Source organism: Cnephaeus nilssonii (assembly GCF_951640355.1).
Source record: "Cnephaeus nilssonii genome assembly, chromosome: 2".
NCBI lineage: Eukaryota > Metazoa > Chordata > Mammalia > Chiroptera > Vespertilionidae > Cnephaeus > Cnephaeus nilssonii.
This window is the reverse complement of record NC_137073.1, coordinates 36,336,159-36,352,948: the sequence shown is the minus strand read 5'-3', so window position 1 is coordinate 36,352,948 and position 16,790 is coordinate 36,336,159. Positions and strand designations below refer to the sequence as shown.

The 16,790-nt window shown below is 49.3% G+C and overlaps 3 protein-coding genes across 3 annotated transcripts; 2 read left to right on the top strand and 1 right to left on the bottom strand.

The window, feature by feature from the left end:
- The first annotated feature begins 198 nt into the window (after positions 1-198).
- Positions 199-4,785, top strand: CNPY4 (canopy FGF signaling regulator 4). Its single transcript, XM_079781663.1, has 6 exons — positions 199-429; positions 2,652-2,778; positions 2,876-2,972; positions 3,197-3,319; positions 3,815-3,932; positions 4,025-4,785. The coding sequence occupies exons 1-6, from the start codon at positions 312-314 to the stop codon at positions 4,177-4,179; spliced, it is 738 nt and encodes a 245-aa protein (XP_079637789.1). The 5' UTR covers positions 199-311; the 3' UTR covers positions 4,180-4,785.
- A 643-nt stretch (positions 4,786-5,428) lies between these two features.
- On the top strand, positions 5,429-6,850 carry MBLAC1 (metallo-beta-lactamase domain containing 1). The gene has a single exon (XM_079781676.1). The coding sequence runs from the start codon at positions 5,464-5,466 to the stop codon at positions 6,301-6,303; it is 840 nt and encodes a 279-aa protein (XP_079637802.1). The 5' UTR covers positions 5,429-5,463; the 3' UTR covers positions 6,304-6,850.
- On the bottom strand, positions 6,348-9,759 carry LOC307110582 (paired immunoglobulin-like type 2 receptor beta; the record flags this gene model as incomplete). The annotated part of the gene is made up of 4 exons (XM_079789752.1): positions 9,543-9,759; positions 8,866-9,252; positions 7,295-7,404; positions 6,348-6,410 (listed from the first exon to the last, which is right to left on the bottom strand). Exons 1-4 carry the CDS (start codon positions 9,604-9,606, stop codon positions 6,348-6,350), a joined length of 624 nt encoding a protein of 207 aa, XP_079645878.1. The 5' UTR covers positions 9,607-9,759.
- Between the last annotated feature and the right edge of the window lie 7,031 nt (positions 9,760-16,790).

Below are 16,790 nucleotides of genomic sequence, written 5' to 3'. Positions count from 1 at the left end.
CCTGAACTTATATAAAAACCTCTGTTTTTATATAGACATGTAAGGAGCAAACACTTCTGTGGTAACTACTTCTGTGTATTTCCTCACTACCCGGCGGCCAGGACCTTCCAGAGGCGCCACAAAACCCAGGCGGGGAAGGCCTGAGCGCAGATGGCCCCACCCCCTTTTGGGGCGGCACTGCGCGTGCGCCTCCGGTGATAGGCTAGAGACTATTAAAGTTGCCGCCAACCCCCTCGGAATTAAAAGGGCCCGCTGCCTTCCCGAAGTTGGTTAGAAGGCAAGGGGTGTTTGGTTGTGGGCAGCACTTTGTCATGGGACCTGTGCCGTTGGGAATATTGCTTTTCATTTTGACTGCATACGTCCCAGCTTGGGCTGGGACGCCGAAGGAGGAGGACGATGACACAGAACGCTTGCCCAGCAAATGCGAAGGTATCTGAAAGGAATAGCTCTTTTGGCATCCCTCTGCCCCACCTCCTTTGTTTGGGCTGGACCAAATGGACCGTGTTGGGTGGGTCACTCAACCTCCTTGAAGACCTTATGGAGGTTTTGGTGGAGTTTGGCGGAAGTCGAATGGGATCAAGGGAGGGAACCTATAGGGCGATCCCAAATCTATGGCACTACAATTCCCATGAGACATCCAGAGAGAGTCCGCTTTTTCTGGCTGGTCTGGGCCCCAATGGTTTGTGGGAATTGTAGTTCAGAGACTATCCGCCCGGGATCACCAAGCTACTGAGCATCTTGTGTGTGCGTCTGTGCGCGCGCGCGCGTTTCTCCCCCCCCCCCCCCCCCCCCCCCCGCCCTCATGCCACTAGATGCTAGACCTCAATCTGGAGATCCTGCAGGAGTGGGATGTTAGGCTCACCTTGTGGATATCCTCTGCTCCACCTCGGCAGAGACACTCCCAAATTACCGGTCCCGCCTTCTCCTGACGGGGCTTGGGGATGAGTAAATCAGCCCTTGAAGCTCATAAATGAAAGAGGAGGCCACACAACTGGGAGAGGTTCCCCATAGGTGTGAGGCTTTCCAAAGGGTGTGTGTGTACTGTGTGGATTTTACAGCAAGCAGTATCTTCTGTGGTTGCACTATTTGTGGGTCCCAGCTGGTGTTAGGCAGTTATTTATTGGGCTCCATCTGGATGCACAATAGCAATAGAGAGCAATAATAGGGAGAGGGCATTTCAGAGCTGAGCCATTCATTGAGTGCTCTGGTTCCCTAGTTTGCAGCCTTCCCGACTCTAATTTCTTCCCTGGATTCTTTTTCTTTTAACCTGCATTTCTATATCGTTGTTCCTCAAGACTTGGACCTAATCTCTACTCTCCTTTCACTTGTGCCCCTACTCCTTTGTCAGAATTTCTAAACACAGACCCAGTCTTGTCAGTCCTTGCTTTAACACCTGTACAGGCTTCCTGCAGTGATTAGAGTACAGCCAAGATTGTTGTTAGGGCAGAACATATGTTTGTTTTATGACCCTCCCCTTCTTTCTTTTCCATAATCAAAATCCCATCTCCAAAGTGCCCATGCGGAAGCCACACTGTACTCAGCAGCTAGTGAGCCTGCCTTATCCTTTCTCACCTGTTTTTCCCTTTGCCTGGAATAACCCTCTCACTTCTGCATGTGGTTCTCCAAGATAAAATTTAAATGTCACCTCCTTTGGAAGTCTTCTTTTCATATCTGTCACCTCTCACTGTATTGTAAGCCCTTGGAGGGAAAGCGAGTACCTGTGTCTCCCAGATCTTAGAGTAGTACCTGGCATATTTAAGGCACTTTAGTTACTTGCTCCCGTGTTTAGTTCACTTGGCACTTCTGTATAGACCACTCCCTTTCTTGGGACCCATAACGTGTCAGGTCACACGATGGTGCTGGAAAGACAGTGGTGGAACAGATGCAATGCTCACCTTTAAGGAAATCCCAGGCGAGCAGGAAGTCAATATGTAACCATTGAATGAATTTTGCATTTCCCAATGAGATTAAGTTTCTTGGTCTTTTTTTAAAAAAAAAAAATACATTTTTATTGATTTCAGAGAGGGAAAGGGAGAGATAGAAACATCGATGAGAGAGAATCACTGATCAGCTGCCTCCTGCACACTCCCTCCTGGGTATCGAGCCCATAACCTGGGCATGTTCCCTTGACTGGAATAGAACCTGGGACCCTTCAGTCCGCAGGCTGACACTCTATCCACTGAGCCAAACCAGCTAGGGTCTTAATCCCTAGTGTAGGAACCATCACACCATATTGCCATCTTTTTATCCCCAACTGCACTGGCAGTGTTTCATGGATAGGGATGGTGGGTCTTACTTGCTCTCTATTGCTATTGTGCATCCAGAAGGAGCCCAATAAATGACTGCCTAACAACAGCAAAGACTTATACACTGCTCACTTTGTGCTGGCACTATTGTAAAGGCTTTACATGGATGGATTTAATCCTCACCACATCCCTATATGGAGGTACTATTATTATCTCCATTTTAGAGGTGAAGAAACCAAGGCACAGCAGATTGCCACACAGCTTACTAAGTGGCTGAGTCAGGACTGTAAACCAGGCTGGCTCCAGAGTCTGCATTTGTAACCATCAGGCTCTGCTGCTTTTGCTCATCTGCAGAATGAGTTGCTGGCATGTTTGTTTATCTCTCATGTCCCTTTGGACATCTAGTGTGTAAGCTGCTGAGTCTGGAGCTACAGGAAAAGCTGAGTCGCACTGGACGATCTCGAGAGGTGCTGGAGCTGGGGCAGGTGCTGGACACGGGCAAGAGGAAAAGACACGTCCCTTACAGCGTTTCGTGAGTCCTTCTTGATGCTCCTCCACCTTTCAACCCCCAGAAGAGCTCTGGGAGCTCATACAGTATTCAAGAGTCTTTGTTTCCCCTCTTCCCACAGAGAGACAAGGCTAGAAGAGGCCTTGGAGAATTTATGTGAGCAAACTCTGGATTACAGTGTTCATGCTGAGCGCAAGGGCTCACTGAGATATGCCAAGGTCAGACTCCTCCCCAGGGCAGGGTCCCACTGCTTAGGCCTATATCCTCTGGAGCCTCCCTTCTCTAGCTCTTCAGTGTCCCCTCCTCATCTTTAGACTCCCTCATCTCACCCTCATGGAACTTACCCTTCAGACTGCGGTGGTTGACAAAACTGATATGGTGGAAAGGGAAAGGAAGAAGTTGAGGTAGTGGGCTGGGCTGATCCCAAATTCCCATCTCACAGGGGCAGAGTCAGACCATGGCGACGCTGAAAGGCCTGGTGCAGAAGGGAGTAAAGGTGGATCTGGGGATCCCTCTGGAGCTGTGGGACGAGCCCAGTGTGGAGGTCACATTCCTCAAGAAGCAGGTAGGATAGGATACCGCCCAGGAGGTGAGAAGGGAACCTGAAAGGGGAACTAGATCCTAGGGAGTTCTACCTCTAAGCAGGGAGAAGGGGGCAGAGTGAGGACTGTCATTGATTGACACGCACCTGGAGTTTATCAAGAAGTAATAATGGAGACTAATAATATGCATTACCACTTACTGATACCAATATGTGCAAATTTGGAGCCACATACGTTTCAGCTGCTGCCTCATTTTGCCCTCACAACAACCTGATTACCATTTCCCATCTTACAGACAAGGAGCTGAAACTTAGAGTTTAATAACCTAGTACTCAGTAGAGCAGGTGTTAGTGTTTGTTGAATGAATGGGGATCACACATCTATCTAGTAAGCCACGTTTAAACTCCTGGCTATCTGCCTCTCCAAGGTGGGGTGGGGAGACAGGTAGTAAAGAGCAAAGAGGAAGGTTCCCAAAGCCCAGCAGAGCAGATACTCTTCTGACCCTCCCACCTGACCAGTGTGAGAAAATGCTGGAGGAGTTTGAAGAAGTCGTGGAAGACTGGTACTTCCACCATCAGGAGCGGCCCCTGCAGCATTTTCTCTGTGAAGGTCACGTGCTCTCAGCTTCTGAAACTGGTAAGTGTGTGGGCTGGTCCCTTTCCTGCCAGGCCACAACATCCCCTACCCACAGGACCAATATCTAACTTGTTTTCTATCACCCAACTTAGCATGTCTACAGGAAACTTGGACTGGAGAGGAGATCACAGAAGGGCAAGAGAAGACAGAAGGGGAGGAGGAGCAAGATCAAGAGGAGGAGAAGGAAAAGGAAGGAGAGATGACTAGCACACCAGGCCACTCCAAGCATGACCCAGAAGATCTTTGACCCTCGTTTTTGAGCCCCCAGGAAGGGCAGGGGTCATGGAGAGCACTCTGAAGTCTGAGCTCTCTCTACCCCACAGCTTTAATGGTGTGTGAGTGTGTGTGTGAATGTGTCTCACCCCTAAGCTTGTAGTTGTTCTCTCCCATCTGGTCTCAGGCAGAATCCTGATGGTACAGCATAGCATAGCTATGGGGAGAAAGGTGTGAGCAGTAGGTAGAAGCCCTACCCCAACAGATGAGCCCCCTCTGCCTGTCATCTAGCTCCCTTAACTGTAGGTGTGGAGACAATATTGAAGGCTTTCCCCTTTAAATATCTCTACTACTTCTAAACCCCACCCAGAGGTCGGCAATGGCATGGAGTTGTGGGCCTTGGGAACATCACTTTCCCTTTTTTAGACCCTTACAAGGATGAAGCCAGAAGGGCATTCTCTGCGACTTATATCCACCGCCTGCGTCCAGAAGGCTACATGCCCACAAACTGTGACCGAAGAGGGGACACTGGATGGGGATGGGGTGATGCTGATAGGTTAGGTGGAGTAGACACTTAGTCTACTTCATATTAATTTCACCGACGGCCCGTTACATAGTTTCACAAGTGCCAAATTTTTTATATCGCCTAGTAAGCTTTCTTTTTATAACGTATCGGTTGCAACCAAAATTTCAAGCAACTACCGTGCACACATCATAGCTGGCTGATGTGGCAGCGCCCCGCCCAGAGAATAGGGCTGTTGGCTGCCGTCCTGTTGGAAGCATATGGTGCTTTGTCATGTTGCAGCCCAAGGAAGTTGGCAGGGATACCAGGCCGAGGACAGTATTTAGGCCGGGGTCCGGGTCCGCGCTCGCCGGAGAAAGCGGCCGGGTTAGAATTCCGTGGGCAGTGCCGTCTCGGCCGCCATACTTGGGCTTATGGGAGCTCGCAGAGGACAAAATCCTTCGCGTTTTCCCGGTTTCCATCCTTGCCTCAGAACCTAAGGGGCGTAAAACGGGGTCCAAGGTAGAGAGCGGCTTAGGTTATAGGGAAGGAACTAAAAAGGACCTCCTCGGGAGGGTGATGAGTGTGGACCTACCACGAGGGGGTGGCAAGGCGGGGGGACCCCCGAAGACACTGAAAGACGCGCGGCTTCCCTTGGAAGAAAAGGTTGGGCGATACCATCCATCCTCGGAAGGGGGCTGAGGGCGATACCACTTTAAGAGTGAGGGGGCGGCCAGAACTGAGACTGGGAGGTTCCGGCGAGGGTGGGAATCCTAAGGGACTGGACATTGGCCCGCAGCCCCACTTCCTCCGGCCATGAGCAGTGTGGTGCGGACCGAGCCGCTGCGCGGGGAGCCCCCTCTGCGGCTGCCCGGCGACCCCTTCTCCGTGGTCGTTCTACTGCGGGGCTACGCGGAGCCCGAGGGAGTGGGCGGCGCCGTGCGCGCCGACGGCTCTGTGACCCTCATCCTGCCGCCCCGCGCCTCCAGCCGCCGACTGCCCCGGCCCGAGAGCGGCGAGGCGGAGACCGCCCTGGAGGAGGCAGCCCGGGGTCCCATCCTCGTGGACACCGGAGGCCCCTGGGCTCGGGAGATGCTCCTGGGGGCCCTGGCGGGGCAGGGCGTGGCCCCCGCGGACGTGACTCTGGTGGTGGGAACCCACGGACACTCGGATCACATCGGGAACTTGGGGCTGTTTCCCGGGGCCGCTCTGTTGGTCTCGCACGACTTCTGCCTCCCCGGGGGCCGCTACCTTCCCCACGGGCTCGGGGAGGAGCGGCCCCTGCGGCTGGGGCCGGGACTCGAGGTGTGGGCCACGCCCGGCCACGGGGGCCAGCGGGACGTGAGCGTGATGGTGGCGGGCACGGCCCTGGGCACCGTAGCCGTGGTGGGCGACGTGTTTGAACGCGATGGGGACGAGGACTTCTGGCGGGCCCTGAGTGAAGACCCGGTGGCTCAGGAGCGGAGCCGGAAGAGGGTCCTGGGCACGGCCGACGTGGTCGTGCCTGGTCACGGAGCGCCCTTCAGGGTGGTCAGGGAAGCCTGGAATCCGGAGACAAAGGGTCCTGTGGCCAGAAACGAGGAGCCCCGGAAGACACTGGACTCGTGTCGGGGAAGCCCTCCCACCCAACCCCCCAGCCAAGGAACTGCCGTCTAGATGAGGAGAGGACCCAGGCAGCCAGAGTCACAGGAGCAGGGTGCTCACGTCCAGGACAGAGTGCTTGTGCCGCTGCTGTCACCAATATCACTATTTTTGCAACCAAACTAGGACCAAGCACGGACCAGCTGTGCCACCTCTGGGGGCTTCGTTAACAAAAGGGGAGGATATCCTTGGGAGAGTTGTCCCAAATAAAATTTGGAAACTACATTGAAAATCATACTGCCTTACTGTAAATGTGAAATATTAACAGTGACAGTTATGCAAATGTAATCAACAGCAAACAGGGGACAAGCTTTTGGCTAATTGCTTATTTCTCATGAGGTTGCAGGTTGCTGAGAGAAGGTACAGGACATAGAAGTAACACCACAGTCATCTGACATTAATTTATTCAAGGAATAGTTATTTACCTCCTGCTATGTCTCAAGCACCATGATACAACAGTGAACAAGTTAGACAAACTCCCTGTCCCTCATGGATATTACATTCTATTCGGACAAGTAAACAACAACAATAATAGGACTAAATCAAATACAGGTTGTGGTTAGTGATATGAGGGGAAAAAAAACAGGCTGAGAAGGGGATACAGTTCTAAGGGGTGGGTAGTCAGGGAAAGCCTCTGAGGAGATGTTTGATCAGAGAATAGAATGAGGAGAAAGCTGGACAGCTTGATCTGCTTGAACAGCAAGAATCCATGGAGTTGGAAGAGTGGCAATAAATCAGTGGTTCTCAACCTTTCTAATGCCGCGACCCTTTAATACAGTTCCTCATGTTGTGGTGACCCCCAATCATAAAATTATTTTCGTTGCTACTTCATAACTGTAATTTTGCTACTGTTAATGAATCATAATGTAAATATCTGTGTTTTCCGATGGTCTTAGGCTCTACAGCAGCGGTAAGACCATCGGAAAACACAGATATTTACATTACAATTCTGAGGTAGTCCCAAAATTGCAATTTTGAGCACAGTGCTGGCCACTGCCATGCTGACCACAACTTCCTTACTCAAGGGCCAAAACCCTGATCTCCCTTTGTCCCCCGAGACACTGAGGCCACCTGTGGTGGTGGTGCTGGTGGGGTCCTCGGTGGTTTTCTCGGTGGCTGAGAAGACATGAGAAACAAGCAAATTCTTCCTTAGGGGATTGGAGGTATCTGAGTGAAACTGTCACATCCTGTTCCCTAGGTTGGGGAACAATGGGGGTGGGGAGCAACCCGCTGAAGCTCTTACACCAGGAGGGGAGTAACAAGGTGAAATGCTGAATGCTGAGAATCCACATTACTCAGTTCAAATCCTGAATCTACCACCGATCAGTGGTGTGACCTCAGAACCTCATTTCATCACCTACAAATAGGGATAACTAGACCACAGGATTAAAAAAAACACCCATTTACTGTGGTCAAAGACACACAACATAAAATTTACCATTTTAACCATATTTAAGTCAATTTAGTGGCAGTAAGTACATTTACATTGTTGTGCAACTCTTGCCACCATACACTTCTTTCCAAAATAAAACTCCATCCCATTTAAACAACTCCCCATTCTCTCCTTCCTCAGCCTCTGGCAACCACTATCCCACTTTCTGTTTTTGTGAATTTGACTATTCTAGATACCTCACATAAGTGGAATCACCCAGTATTTGCCCTGGAGACAGGAAAACCCATGTTTAAGATTCCATGCCTCACTAACTAATATAGGAAGGACTATTAATGCAACACACCCCATATTGGGTTAAAAATAGGTCAGGATAACAAGATGATCAAGTCAATAGATGAGGTAAGAGGCTAGTGGTTAAGAGAGTAGGCTCTGGGGTTACACTGGGTTCAAATCCTGTCTGCACCAGTAGTGGGAATTTGGGCCAGTGTTTAGGCTCTGCAAGCCTCAGTTTCCCCATCTGTAACATAAAGATGATAGCAGTACCTACTGTTATTGTGGGGTCATTGTGCAGACTCACTAGGGCAATGCATACCAAGGATTCAGCCGGACACAGTGCACAGTAAGCAGGAACTGCCCTTATTGCTGTTGCAGAGGGGCCTCTCACAACCAGGACAAAGGAGCAGGAGCAGGATGGAGAAGGGGACAGCATAGAGGCTCCAATGTTGGGGGGGGGGGGGGCGTGGAGCCCTGAGAGAGGCAAGGAAGGTAGAGGATTAAGACAGGAAGAGGGAGATGGGGAAGGAGAATAAAGAAATGGGACTGGGGAGGGAGCATTCAGGGTCATGTTCTGGGAAGCAGGGAGATTGGGACAACAGGTGCTGGGGTGTTACCAGGGGCCAAGGTGAAGGCAGGAGGCAGGGCTGCAGCCCCAACTTGGAGCAAGAAGGGAGGGTAACCGGGGAGCCCGGAAGGTGCTGAAGCCTGGGGATGGGGTTGGGGCTGGATCTATGGGGGCCGTGAGGGGGTGGGCAAGGAAGGCAGCCCTAGTTTGGGGGAGGTTACGGTGAAGAAGGCCAAGGTGGCAGAGGCCTGGGAAGCAGGCAGGGGCAGGGAGAGGAGTCTGAGAGGAAGGCCTGGACAGTCCTGGGGGCCGGGGGCACCAGGGGCCGGGGCGGCGGACTCACCTCCGGTGATGGTGAGTTGGGTCCCTTCCATGGACTGCCACTCCTTCACGCCTTTCCGTGTGGTCAACCGGACTCGGAAGAAGTACTTACTTTCGTCCTCTCTCCGCAGGTTAGAGATCCGGAGGGAGCCATGCCTCTGGCCCTTTGTCCAGTTCAGGGAGAGGCGGTTTTTAAAATCCTCACGGGTGAACGGCGGGGTTGTGTTGTAGATGAACTCTCCAAGGAAGTCTTTCCATCTCCAGGATATACGCACATTGGGAACCCTGGCCAACTCCCAGGAGTGACAGAAGGAGAAGGGGATGTCGATGGAGCCACCCTCAGGGGCTGAGAGGCGCTTTGGTTGGTAGACTCCATGATCAGAGTTTAAAATGCATTCTGCTGAGCCACCTGGAGGAGGGAGGGACTTTGAAGCCACTTGGAGGGACCAAGAAGATAACCCCGGCCCATCTGGCACCCTCGCCTGTGGGCGGAAGTGTGACAGATACTAGGACTGGCCCTCTGGCTGGGTGTCCCCCTCTCCAGGGCGGGTAGAAAGGAGGGTGAGGGACGTGGGGGACCCAGCACTGTGGGACCAGCCCAGCCCACTGCTTGTTGCAGGTGGGAAGCCTGGCTGGCCACAGCCCCTCCCTGGGCTCCCCTGGGGCCCTGGTCAGAGCCAGGACGTCCTGGCCACTCACCAGCCTGCAGCGATGCTGCCAGCAGCAGGGGCAGCAGCAGGGGCAGCAGCAGGGGCAGACCCATCGCCTTGCTCTCCTCGGGCGGGCGGGTGAGAAAAGAAGCAGAGCCTCTGGTGGAGGGGAGGCTCTGTGGAGGGGCGGCCTCAGGCTAGTCTGCCCACCGGGAGGGGCAGGATCAGCTCCTTCCGAGGACTGGCTGGGGGGAGCCTGCCCCAAACGTGCCTGCCCCGGGATGAACAGCACTTCCTTCTACAATCTGGCTTCTTCTTTTCTGATATTGCAGAAGAGCTTCCCCTGTGGTCAGTGACCAAGAGCCATGATATGGGCCCCCCAGTCCCCATCTCATGCTGACGGATGTGGTCCTGACCTTGGCTGCCTGGCCCTCTCCCCTCCCACCTCAACTCCCTGTCTCTGCCAGGGACTTTCTCATCTCCTTAGGAGCCAGTCCCACCTCTCTGTCTCTCCTCGCTCTCCTTTTCTCTGCCTCTCTGGGTGCCTCTCAGCCTGGTTCTCTCACTGCAGGGGAAGGGGCAGCAGCAGGACCAGCTCAGGCTCCTTCAGGAGAGGAAAGGCAGCAGGAGCCTCTGTCCAGCCACAGCCCCTGGAAAAGGAGGAGGGAGGCGCTGGTGGAGATGCCCTCCCCCCACCCCAGCCCCACCCCAGGTGCATCCAGCTGCCTCTTGGGCCCTCGCCCTCCCCTGCAGTTCACGGGCAGAAACAAGACCCACAGGCCCCAGCCTGTTCCCTCTGCATCTCACACCCTCGCTGGGATTGAGAGGTGAGTGTGGTCTGACACTTCCCTCTCCCCAGAGAGTGGGCTTCCTGGTGGCCATGCCTTTACCCACAGAACCTTCTGGATGCTTCTACCTGGTTGCACCACAGAGTCTCTAGGCCTCAGCACCAGAGTGCAGAGCTCTGAGGGCTGAGCTGCAGGAAGCTGTGTTTTTATAATGCTCCTCAGATGATCCCGCCCACCGCTGTGGGAGCCCTGGCTAATCCAGAGTCTTCCCTGGACAGCGGGGGTTAAGGCTCAGAGCAGTAATGGGTCACCCCAGTGAAGTCCCTGGGACCATCCCTACTGGAGGGCACTGCCAGCCCGAGACTGGTGGTGAACTGGACCTTTGGTGACTCACAGGAGGCTCTGCCCATTGCCTCCCCAGAATGAGCTTGGCATCAACTTACTGAGTAGACTGTGGGAGTGGGTGGACATGACTGCATCAGAGGAAGTGACCTTGGACTTTTGGAGATGGAAGCAGCAGACCAACTTCCTTTTAAATCAGTTTCTTCCCCAATCCTAACAGGCTTCTTCTACATTTCTCCCACAGCCAGCCAGGCAGCCCGCCCCTCGCTGTGTCTGCTTTTCATACCCCTCCTGCTAGGCCTGAGAGAGAGGTTTCAAATTTTTATGGAGGCCTCTTATCTGACTCAGCCACAAAACATCCATTGCCTCATTTCAGCTTTACAACATTCTGTGGGGGGTGTATTATAATCTCCATTTTACCCACAGGGAAGTTGAGGCACAGAGCTTAATCTCATTCAGTCCTTTGGGCTGTGAAAGATACTTAGGTGACCTGGCCAGCGTGGCTCAGTAGTTGAGCGTCAACCTATGAACCAGGAGGTTTCGGTCTGATTGTCAGTCAGGGCACATGCCCGGGTTGTGGGGTCAATCCCCAGTGTGGGGCGTGCAGCAGGCAACCGATCAATGATTCTCTCTCATCATTGATGTTTCTATCTCTCTCTCCCTCTCCTTTTCTCTCTGAATTCAATAAAAATATATTTTTTAAAATATTAAAAAAATAAAATCTCAATTAAAAAATTGAGCTAAATATTTGAATAGATATTTTGTCAAAACAGATATATGGGTAACTAATAAGCATGAGAAGATGGGTAATATCATTAGTCATTGGGGAAATGCAAGTGACCACCACAATGAGGTGTCATTAAACATCTGTTAAATGACTAAAATTAAAAGGCCGACCAGACTACCTGTCAGCAAGGATGTGGAGCAACTGGAACTCTCAGACACCACAAGGGGGATGTGAAATGGCACAATCACGTTGGCCGTTCCGTAAAAGTTAAGCACACACCGAATATGTGCCCTAGTCATACCGCTCACAGGTATGGCAGTGCTGACCAGCCACGCCAGCATCACCTGGGAACTTGTGAGACATGCTAATTCTCAGGTCCCACCTTGACCGCTGAAGTTGAGAACCACTAGGAGTTTGACTGAGGGCCTGCCTTGTGTGTTCCTTTACAGCAATTCTGTGAGATGCAGGAATTTTATTCTCACCTCACAGAGAAAGAAACAGAGACGCCAAGAGTTTACCGCACTCCAATTTCCTCTCTTCCTCTGGCGTTTGAACCACCCTCAGGTCTATGTGCCTTGTGAGCCGGATGCTTAGCCAAATGATTGCTTCCAGACCCCTCCCAGTTTAACCTCCCTCCCCTCTCCTCTCCTCCATAGCCTTTTGCAGGGAAAGTTGTTCATCTGTGCTTCATTCAGCTGCTGCTCACCAAGGTCTGGGGATGCGGTCCCTGCTCACCAAGGACGAGGGATGCGGTCCCTGAGGTGGGCAGGCCACGGGAGCCATGGCACAGTGACACGCCTTCTCTGAAGGACAGGAAAGGAGGAGGGACCAGGGGGACAGTCTTGGTCCCTGGCCTTCCCCATAGACTGTGTGCCTCTGCTGACGTCACCCTCTTTGCTTCCTCCTGTTTTCCATCCGGGCAGGGGACACGGAGAGGGCTCATCCGGGCCCTGGGTGGGCACAAGCCTGCAGTGAGCCTCCAGGAATTAGTGTCCAGCTGGGAAGGGAGGACTCGCCGTGTGACACAAGTAGAGGGAGGCCCAGACCCCAAGTTAGAGCTGAAACAGGCAAGGATGACCCTCCCACTTTCTGGGTGCTGGGAGCTTTGCAATTGTTTTAAAGATGTTTTCTTATTCGCTTTATAATTTTTAAAAAATGTTTCTTTTAGTTTTTTAAAATTTATTTTTGAAAGTATTACAGATGTTTTCTTTGTTTTTGTTTTTCCCCTCCCTAGTCTTTGCCACATTACTGTCTGTGTCTATGGGCTATGCATATATGCATATAAATTCCCCAGTTAATCTCTCCTCCCAACCCCCACCTCCATCTTCCCTCTGAAATTCATCAGTCTGTTCATGGTTCTATGTCTCTAGATCTATTTTTTCCATCAGTTTATTTTATTCATTAGATTCCACATATGAGTGAGATCATGTGATACTTATCTTTCTCCTACCAGCAATACATTAAAAAGATTATACCCCATGATCAAGTGGGATTTATTCTGGGGATGCAAGGCTGGTACAATATTGACAAATCAACGAATGTGATACATCACATAAACAAATTGGAAGACAAAAATCACATGATCAGATCAATTGATGTAGAAAAAACATTCGATAAAATCCGACACCCTTTTTTGATAAAAATGCTCAGAAAAGTGGGAATAGAGAGATCATACCTCAACCTAATAAAGGCCATATATGACAAACCTATAGCCAACATCATACTCAATGGGCAAAAACTAAAACCATTTCCCCTGAGAACAAAAATGTTCGCTGTAATCTTGTGGTTTCCTTTGTTGTTTTTTAAAAATATATTTTTATTGATTTCAGAGAGGAAGGGAGAGGGAGAGAGAGATAGAAACATCAATGATGAGAAAGAATCATTGATGGGTTGCCTCCTGCATGCCCCACACTGGGGATCGAGCCTGCAACCTGGACAAGTGCCCTGACTGGGAAATGAACCATGACCGCCTGGTTCATAGGTCGATGCTCAACTACTGAGCCACATGGGCCAGGCCTGACTTCCTTTTTAATCAATTTCTTCCCCAATCCTAATGGGTTTCTTCTACACTTCTCCCACAGCCAGCAAGGCAGTCCCCGCCTATCTCTGTATCTGCTTTCTACCACTTCTCCATTTCTGAGAAGAAATGCTTCAAGTTTTTGTGGAACCCTCTTATCTGAGTCAGGCACTAAACATCCATTGCCTCATTTCAGCTTTAAAACATTCTGTGGTGGGTGTATTGCTATCTTCACTTGTTGAAGCATCTTCACTCTGTTGACTAACTCCTTGTCTCTTCTTCCTTGTTCCTTCTACCTGTTGTAATTTAATTTAGTCCATCTCGAAACTTTTATCTTGTCACCCATGTGCCTGAAGGGGCAAAGAGAGGGAACAGTTATCAGGACCTGGAATAAATACCCTTAGGTGCAGGGAGAGGACCTTTGGTGGAGGCAAATAGCAACTCAGGGTGATTCAATAAGGAGCGGATCTCCTCCCCTTGATCAGCAGATGTCTCCCATGGGCAGGTCCCAATGGGAAACCAGAGGGTGAAGGCACCGGGTTATGTGGTCAATAGGAATCAGCCCTCATGCAGGGTGGAGAAGGTCGGAGAGTGGACTTAGGGGGATGAGAAACAAGTGGATAATCTAGCATCTCATTCATTTCATTCTCTGTCATTAAAAAAATTAATGAACTTTTAAAGACAAGTTTTAGGTTGAACTGAAAGTATAGTGTGTTTTGAGTGGGAGAGTTAACTTGCCCTGCTAAAAGCTCTTTAATGGTGTCCTATTATGTGAAACCTTTGAAACCACAGCCTTCAATGTCATGCTTGGTCCACTTTCCCTGACCTCTCTCTCCATCCTTCCCCTTGCTCTCTAGGGGCAATCATCCTGCTCTTCTTCCATTTCCTCAAACTTCTCACACAGCTTTCCACCACAAGACACTACTCTGATGTTTGTATTACCTGAAATGCTTCTGCTCCCTAATTCTACTTCCACCTCTGATTAACTTATATGACTTTGTTAGACCTCAGTACAAACACTGCTTCCTCAGGGAAGTTTTCCTGATCCCCAAACCAGATCAATGCAACTTGTGATGCAACTTTGGGGTACCTGGTGCTGTTTCTTCCTAGCATTAATCACCATGTACCCTTTATGTTTATTTAATTGACTGCTCTCTCCCTGCTGGAAGCTCCCCGAGAGCAGATGGTGCTTGCTTTTGCTTCCTGTGCCATCCCTTGTACATTGCACAGAGCCTGGCACGTAACAGGTTCTCAGTAAATTTTTTTTTTGGGGGGAAAGGTCAGTATATATATATATATATTTAACCCTTTGCACTCGCTTGCTTTTTTCTCGATTCCTTTATTCTACTCGGGATTTAATTTTTTAAATACCCCAGATTTTACAAAGCGCGGCAGTAGAATAAAAAACTGGAGTTTCTTTTCATACAAACTTATTTATTTGGATTTTTTTTATATTTCAAATTATTGATACATTCAAAGAGTAATTTTAAGCTCTATAATTTTTCATGGTGTGATATTTTTTGAAACATTCACCCACATGAAGACCTGGTTTACATTCACATGTTTCGCAAATATAAATCGTCTCTGTTCTTCCTCCTTTGATTTTTCTGTTAGAACAAACAACACAATCTTTGTGTTTTTTTGTTAGGGTGAGGTGTGATTATATGGAGCTTTCCATCTAAACGTTGCTCTAAGTTAGTGGATAGTAATCTACCCCTGGAAGTTAGTGTACCATCTCTGAATTCTCCAACAAGATCATGTACTAGTTTCCTAATAAATTTTACATGCGTTATCAGTTTTTCATTTTTTCTTTTTTGGCATTCTTTGTACAATATATAGGAATTTACAACACTGACCTCAAGCCCCCAGAAAAACAATTTATGCCACCATTTTAGAGTCTTCCTCATAAAACAGTATGTGCCTGTGTAGTGATCAGCTATATCAACACCCCCATAAACTTTGTATAGTTGGTCATGACCTTGGGTTTGAGAACTATTTCCTTCCCACCACCATGCACTCTCCTTTCCACAGACTCAGTCTCTGAAGTGTCCCATGTACTGAGCATTGTGACTATCCTCTTGTCTTTCCACGCAAGAAGCATTACATTTTCATCCCTGAAAGCCACTATCTCTCCTTTCATTAGCTTTGGATGTTTGATAACAGGTGGATTATCTTTCCTAGTGGGCATTATTGTCCCTGTCAAGTGTGTTTTTTCCTTGAACAATTCCTTTGCAAGAGTGACACTAGTGTAATACCTGTCAGTGAAGAAATGATAACCTTGAGAACCAGGTACTGAGTTCTTCAATCTTTCATGAAGCTCTAAAACTATTCTGCTAGTAAACGGGAGATCAGGTCTCACCAACGTTTCAGATGTTATTCCTCCATAATAAGGGACAAATGAATGTACGTAACCACATTTTGAATCTGAGAGGACATATAAACGAATACCCCATTTTGTTGGCTTTTTAGGATTATATGTGATGAAGTGTATCTTTCCCTTGAAACCAACAACAGCCTCATCAACAGCAATCTCTCTTCCAGGACAGAATCTCTCCCTAAATTTCATTTCAAGGTATGACAAGAAGCAGTTTACCTTCTCTGTTCTTGTTCTCAAATCTTTACTTGACTTTTGGTCGTTTTTCAAGTGTAACATTCAAAATATTTGCAAGAACCTTTCTCTTTTGAAAACAGATAGAAAAAATGGTATTTGAGACTCAAAATCCATGGACCAATAACTCTGCAAGTTGGGGTGATTCAATGCCCATATTTAGTATTACACCAAGAAAAGCCTTCATTTCCTCTATCGTCACATCTTTCCAATTATTCCAAGTGGGTCGCTGGGATAGTTCTTTCTGGCTAATTTTATGCCTAGCATACTCATTTGTCTCATCCGTTATATTTTTTATCAACGTCTCAGTAAAAAACAACTGAAAAAAGTCTATTGGTGTGGCACATCCAGAAGGAACTTGAGGTCCAACATGTAACTGACCAGTGGAGAAAGGGATTCTGCTAGGCTCTTTGTCACTCACAGATGTAGGTGTCCACTTTTCTTTTTCCTGTTTTCCCCTAGAAACGTAACTTTCACTGGGTCTTATACCCGATTTCTCAATGATGTCACCTATATCTCCATCACTCTCACTCGAATACACAATTGTGCGTCTTCGTTTTGCCTTTATGAATTCAATGTCACTGTCAGTATTTTCAGCCAGATCTTTGGGCAAAGCAAGGGACTTTTTCCTTTCTGTAGTTCCACTAGGACCAGCGATTTGTTCATCATCTCCACTCGCATCCTCGGAGAACTCACTTTCGTCACTCTTACATTTTTCACTTTTTTCTTCGTTTTCGAAGTAAAATTCATCACCGCTGCTTTCTATGTCTTTGGAAAACTTATCCATCCTGAGGAGGGGAAATTCACTCAGAACG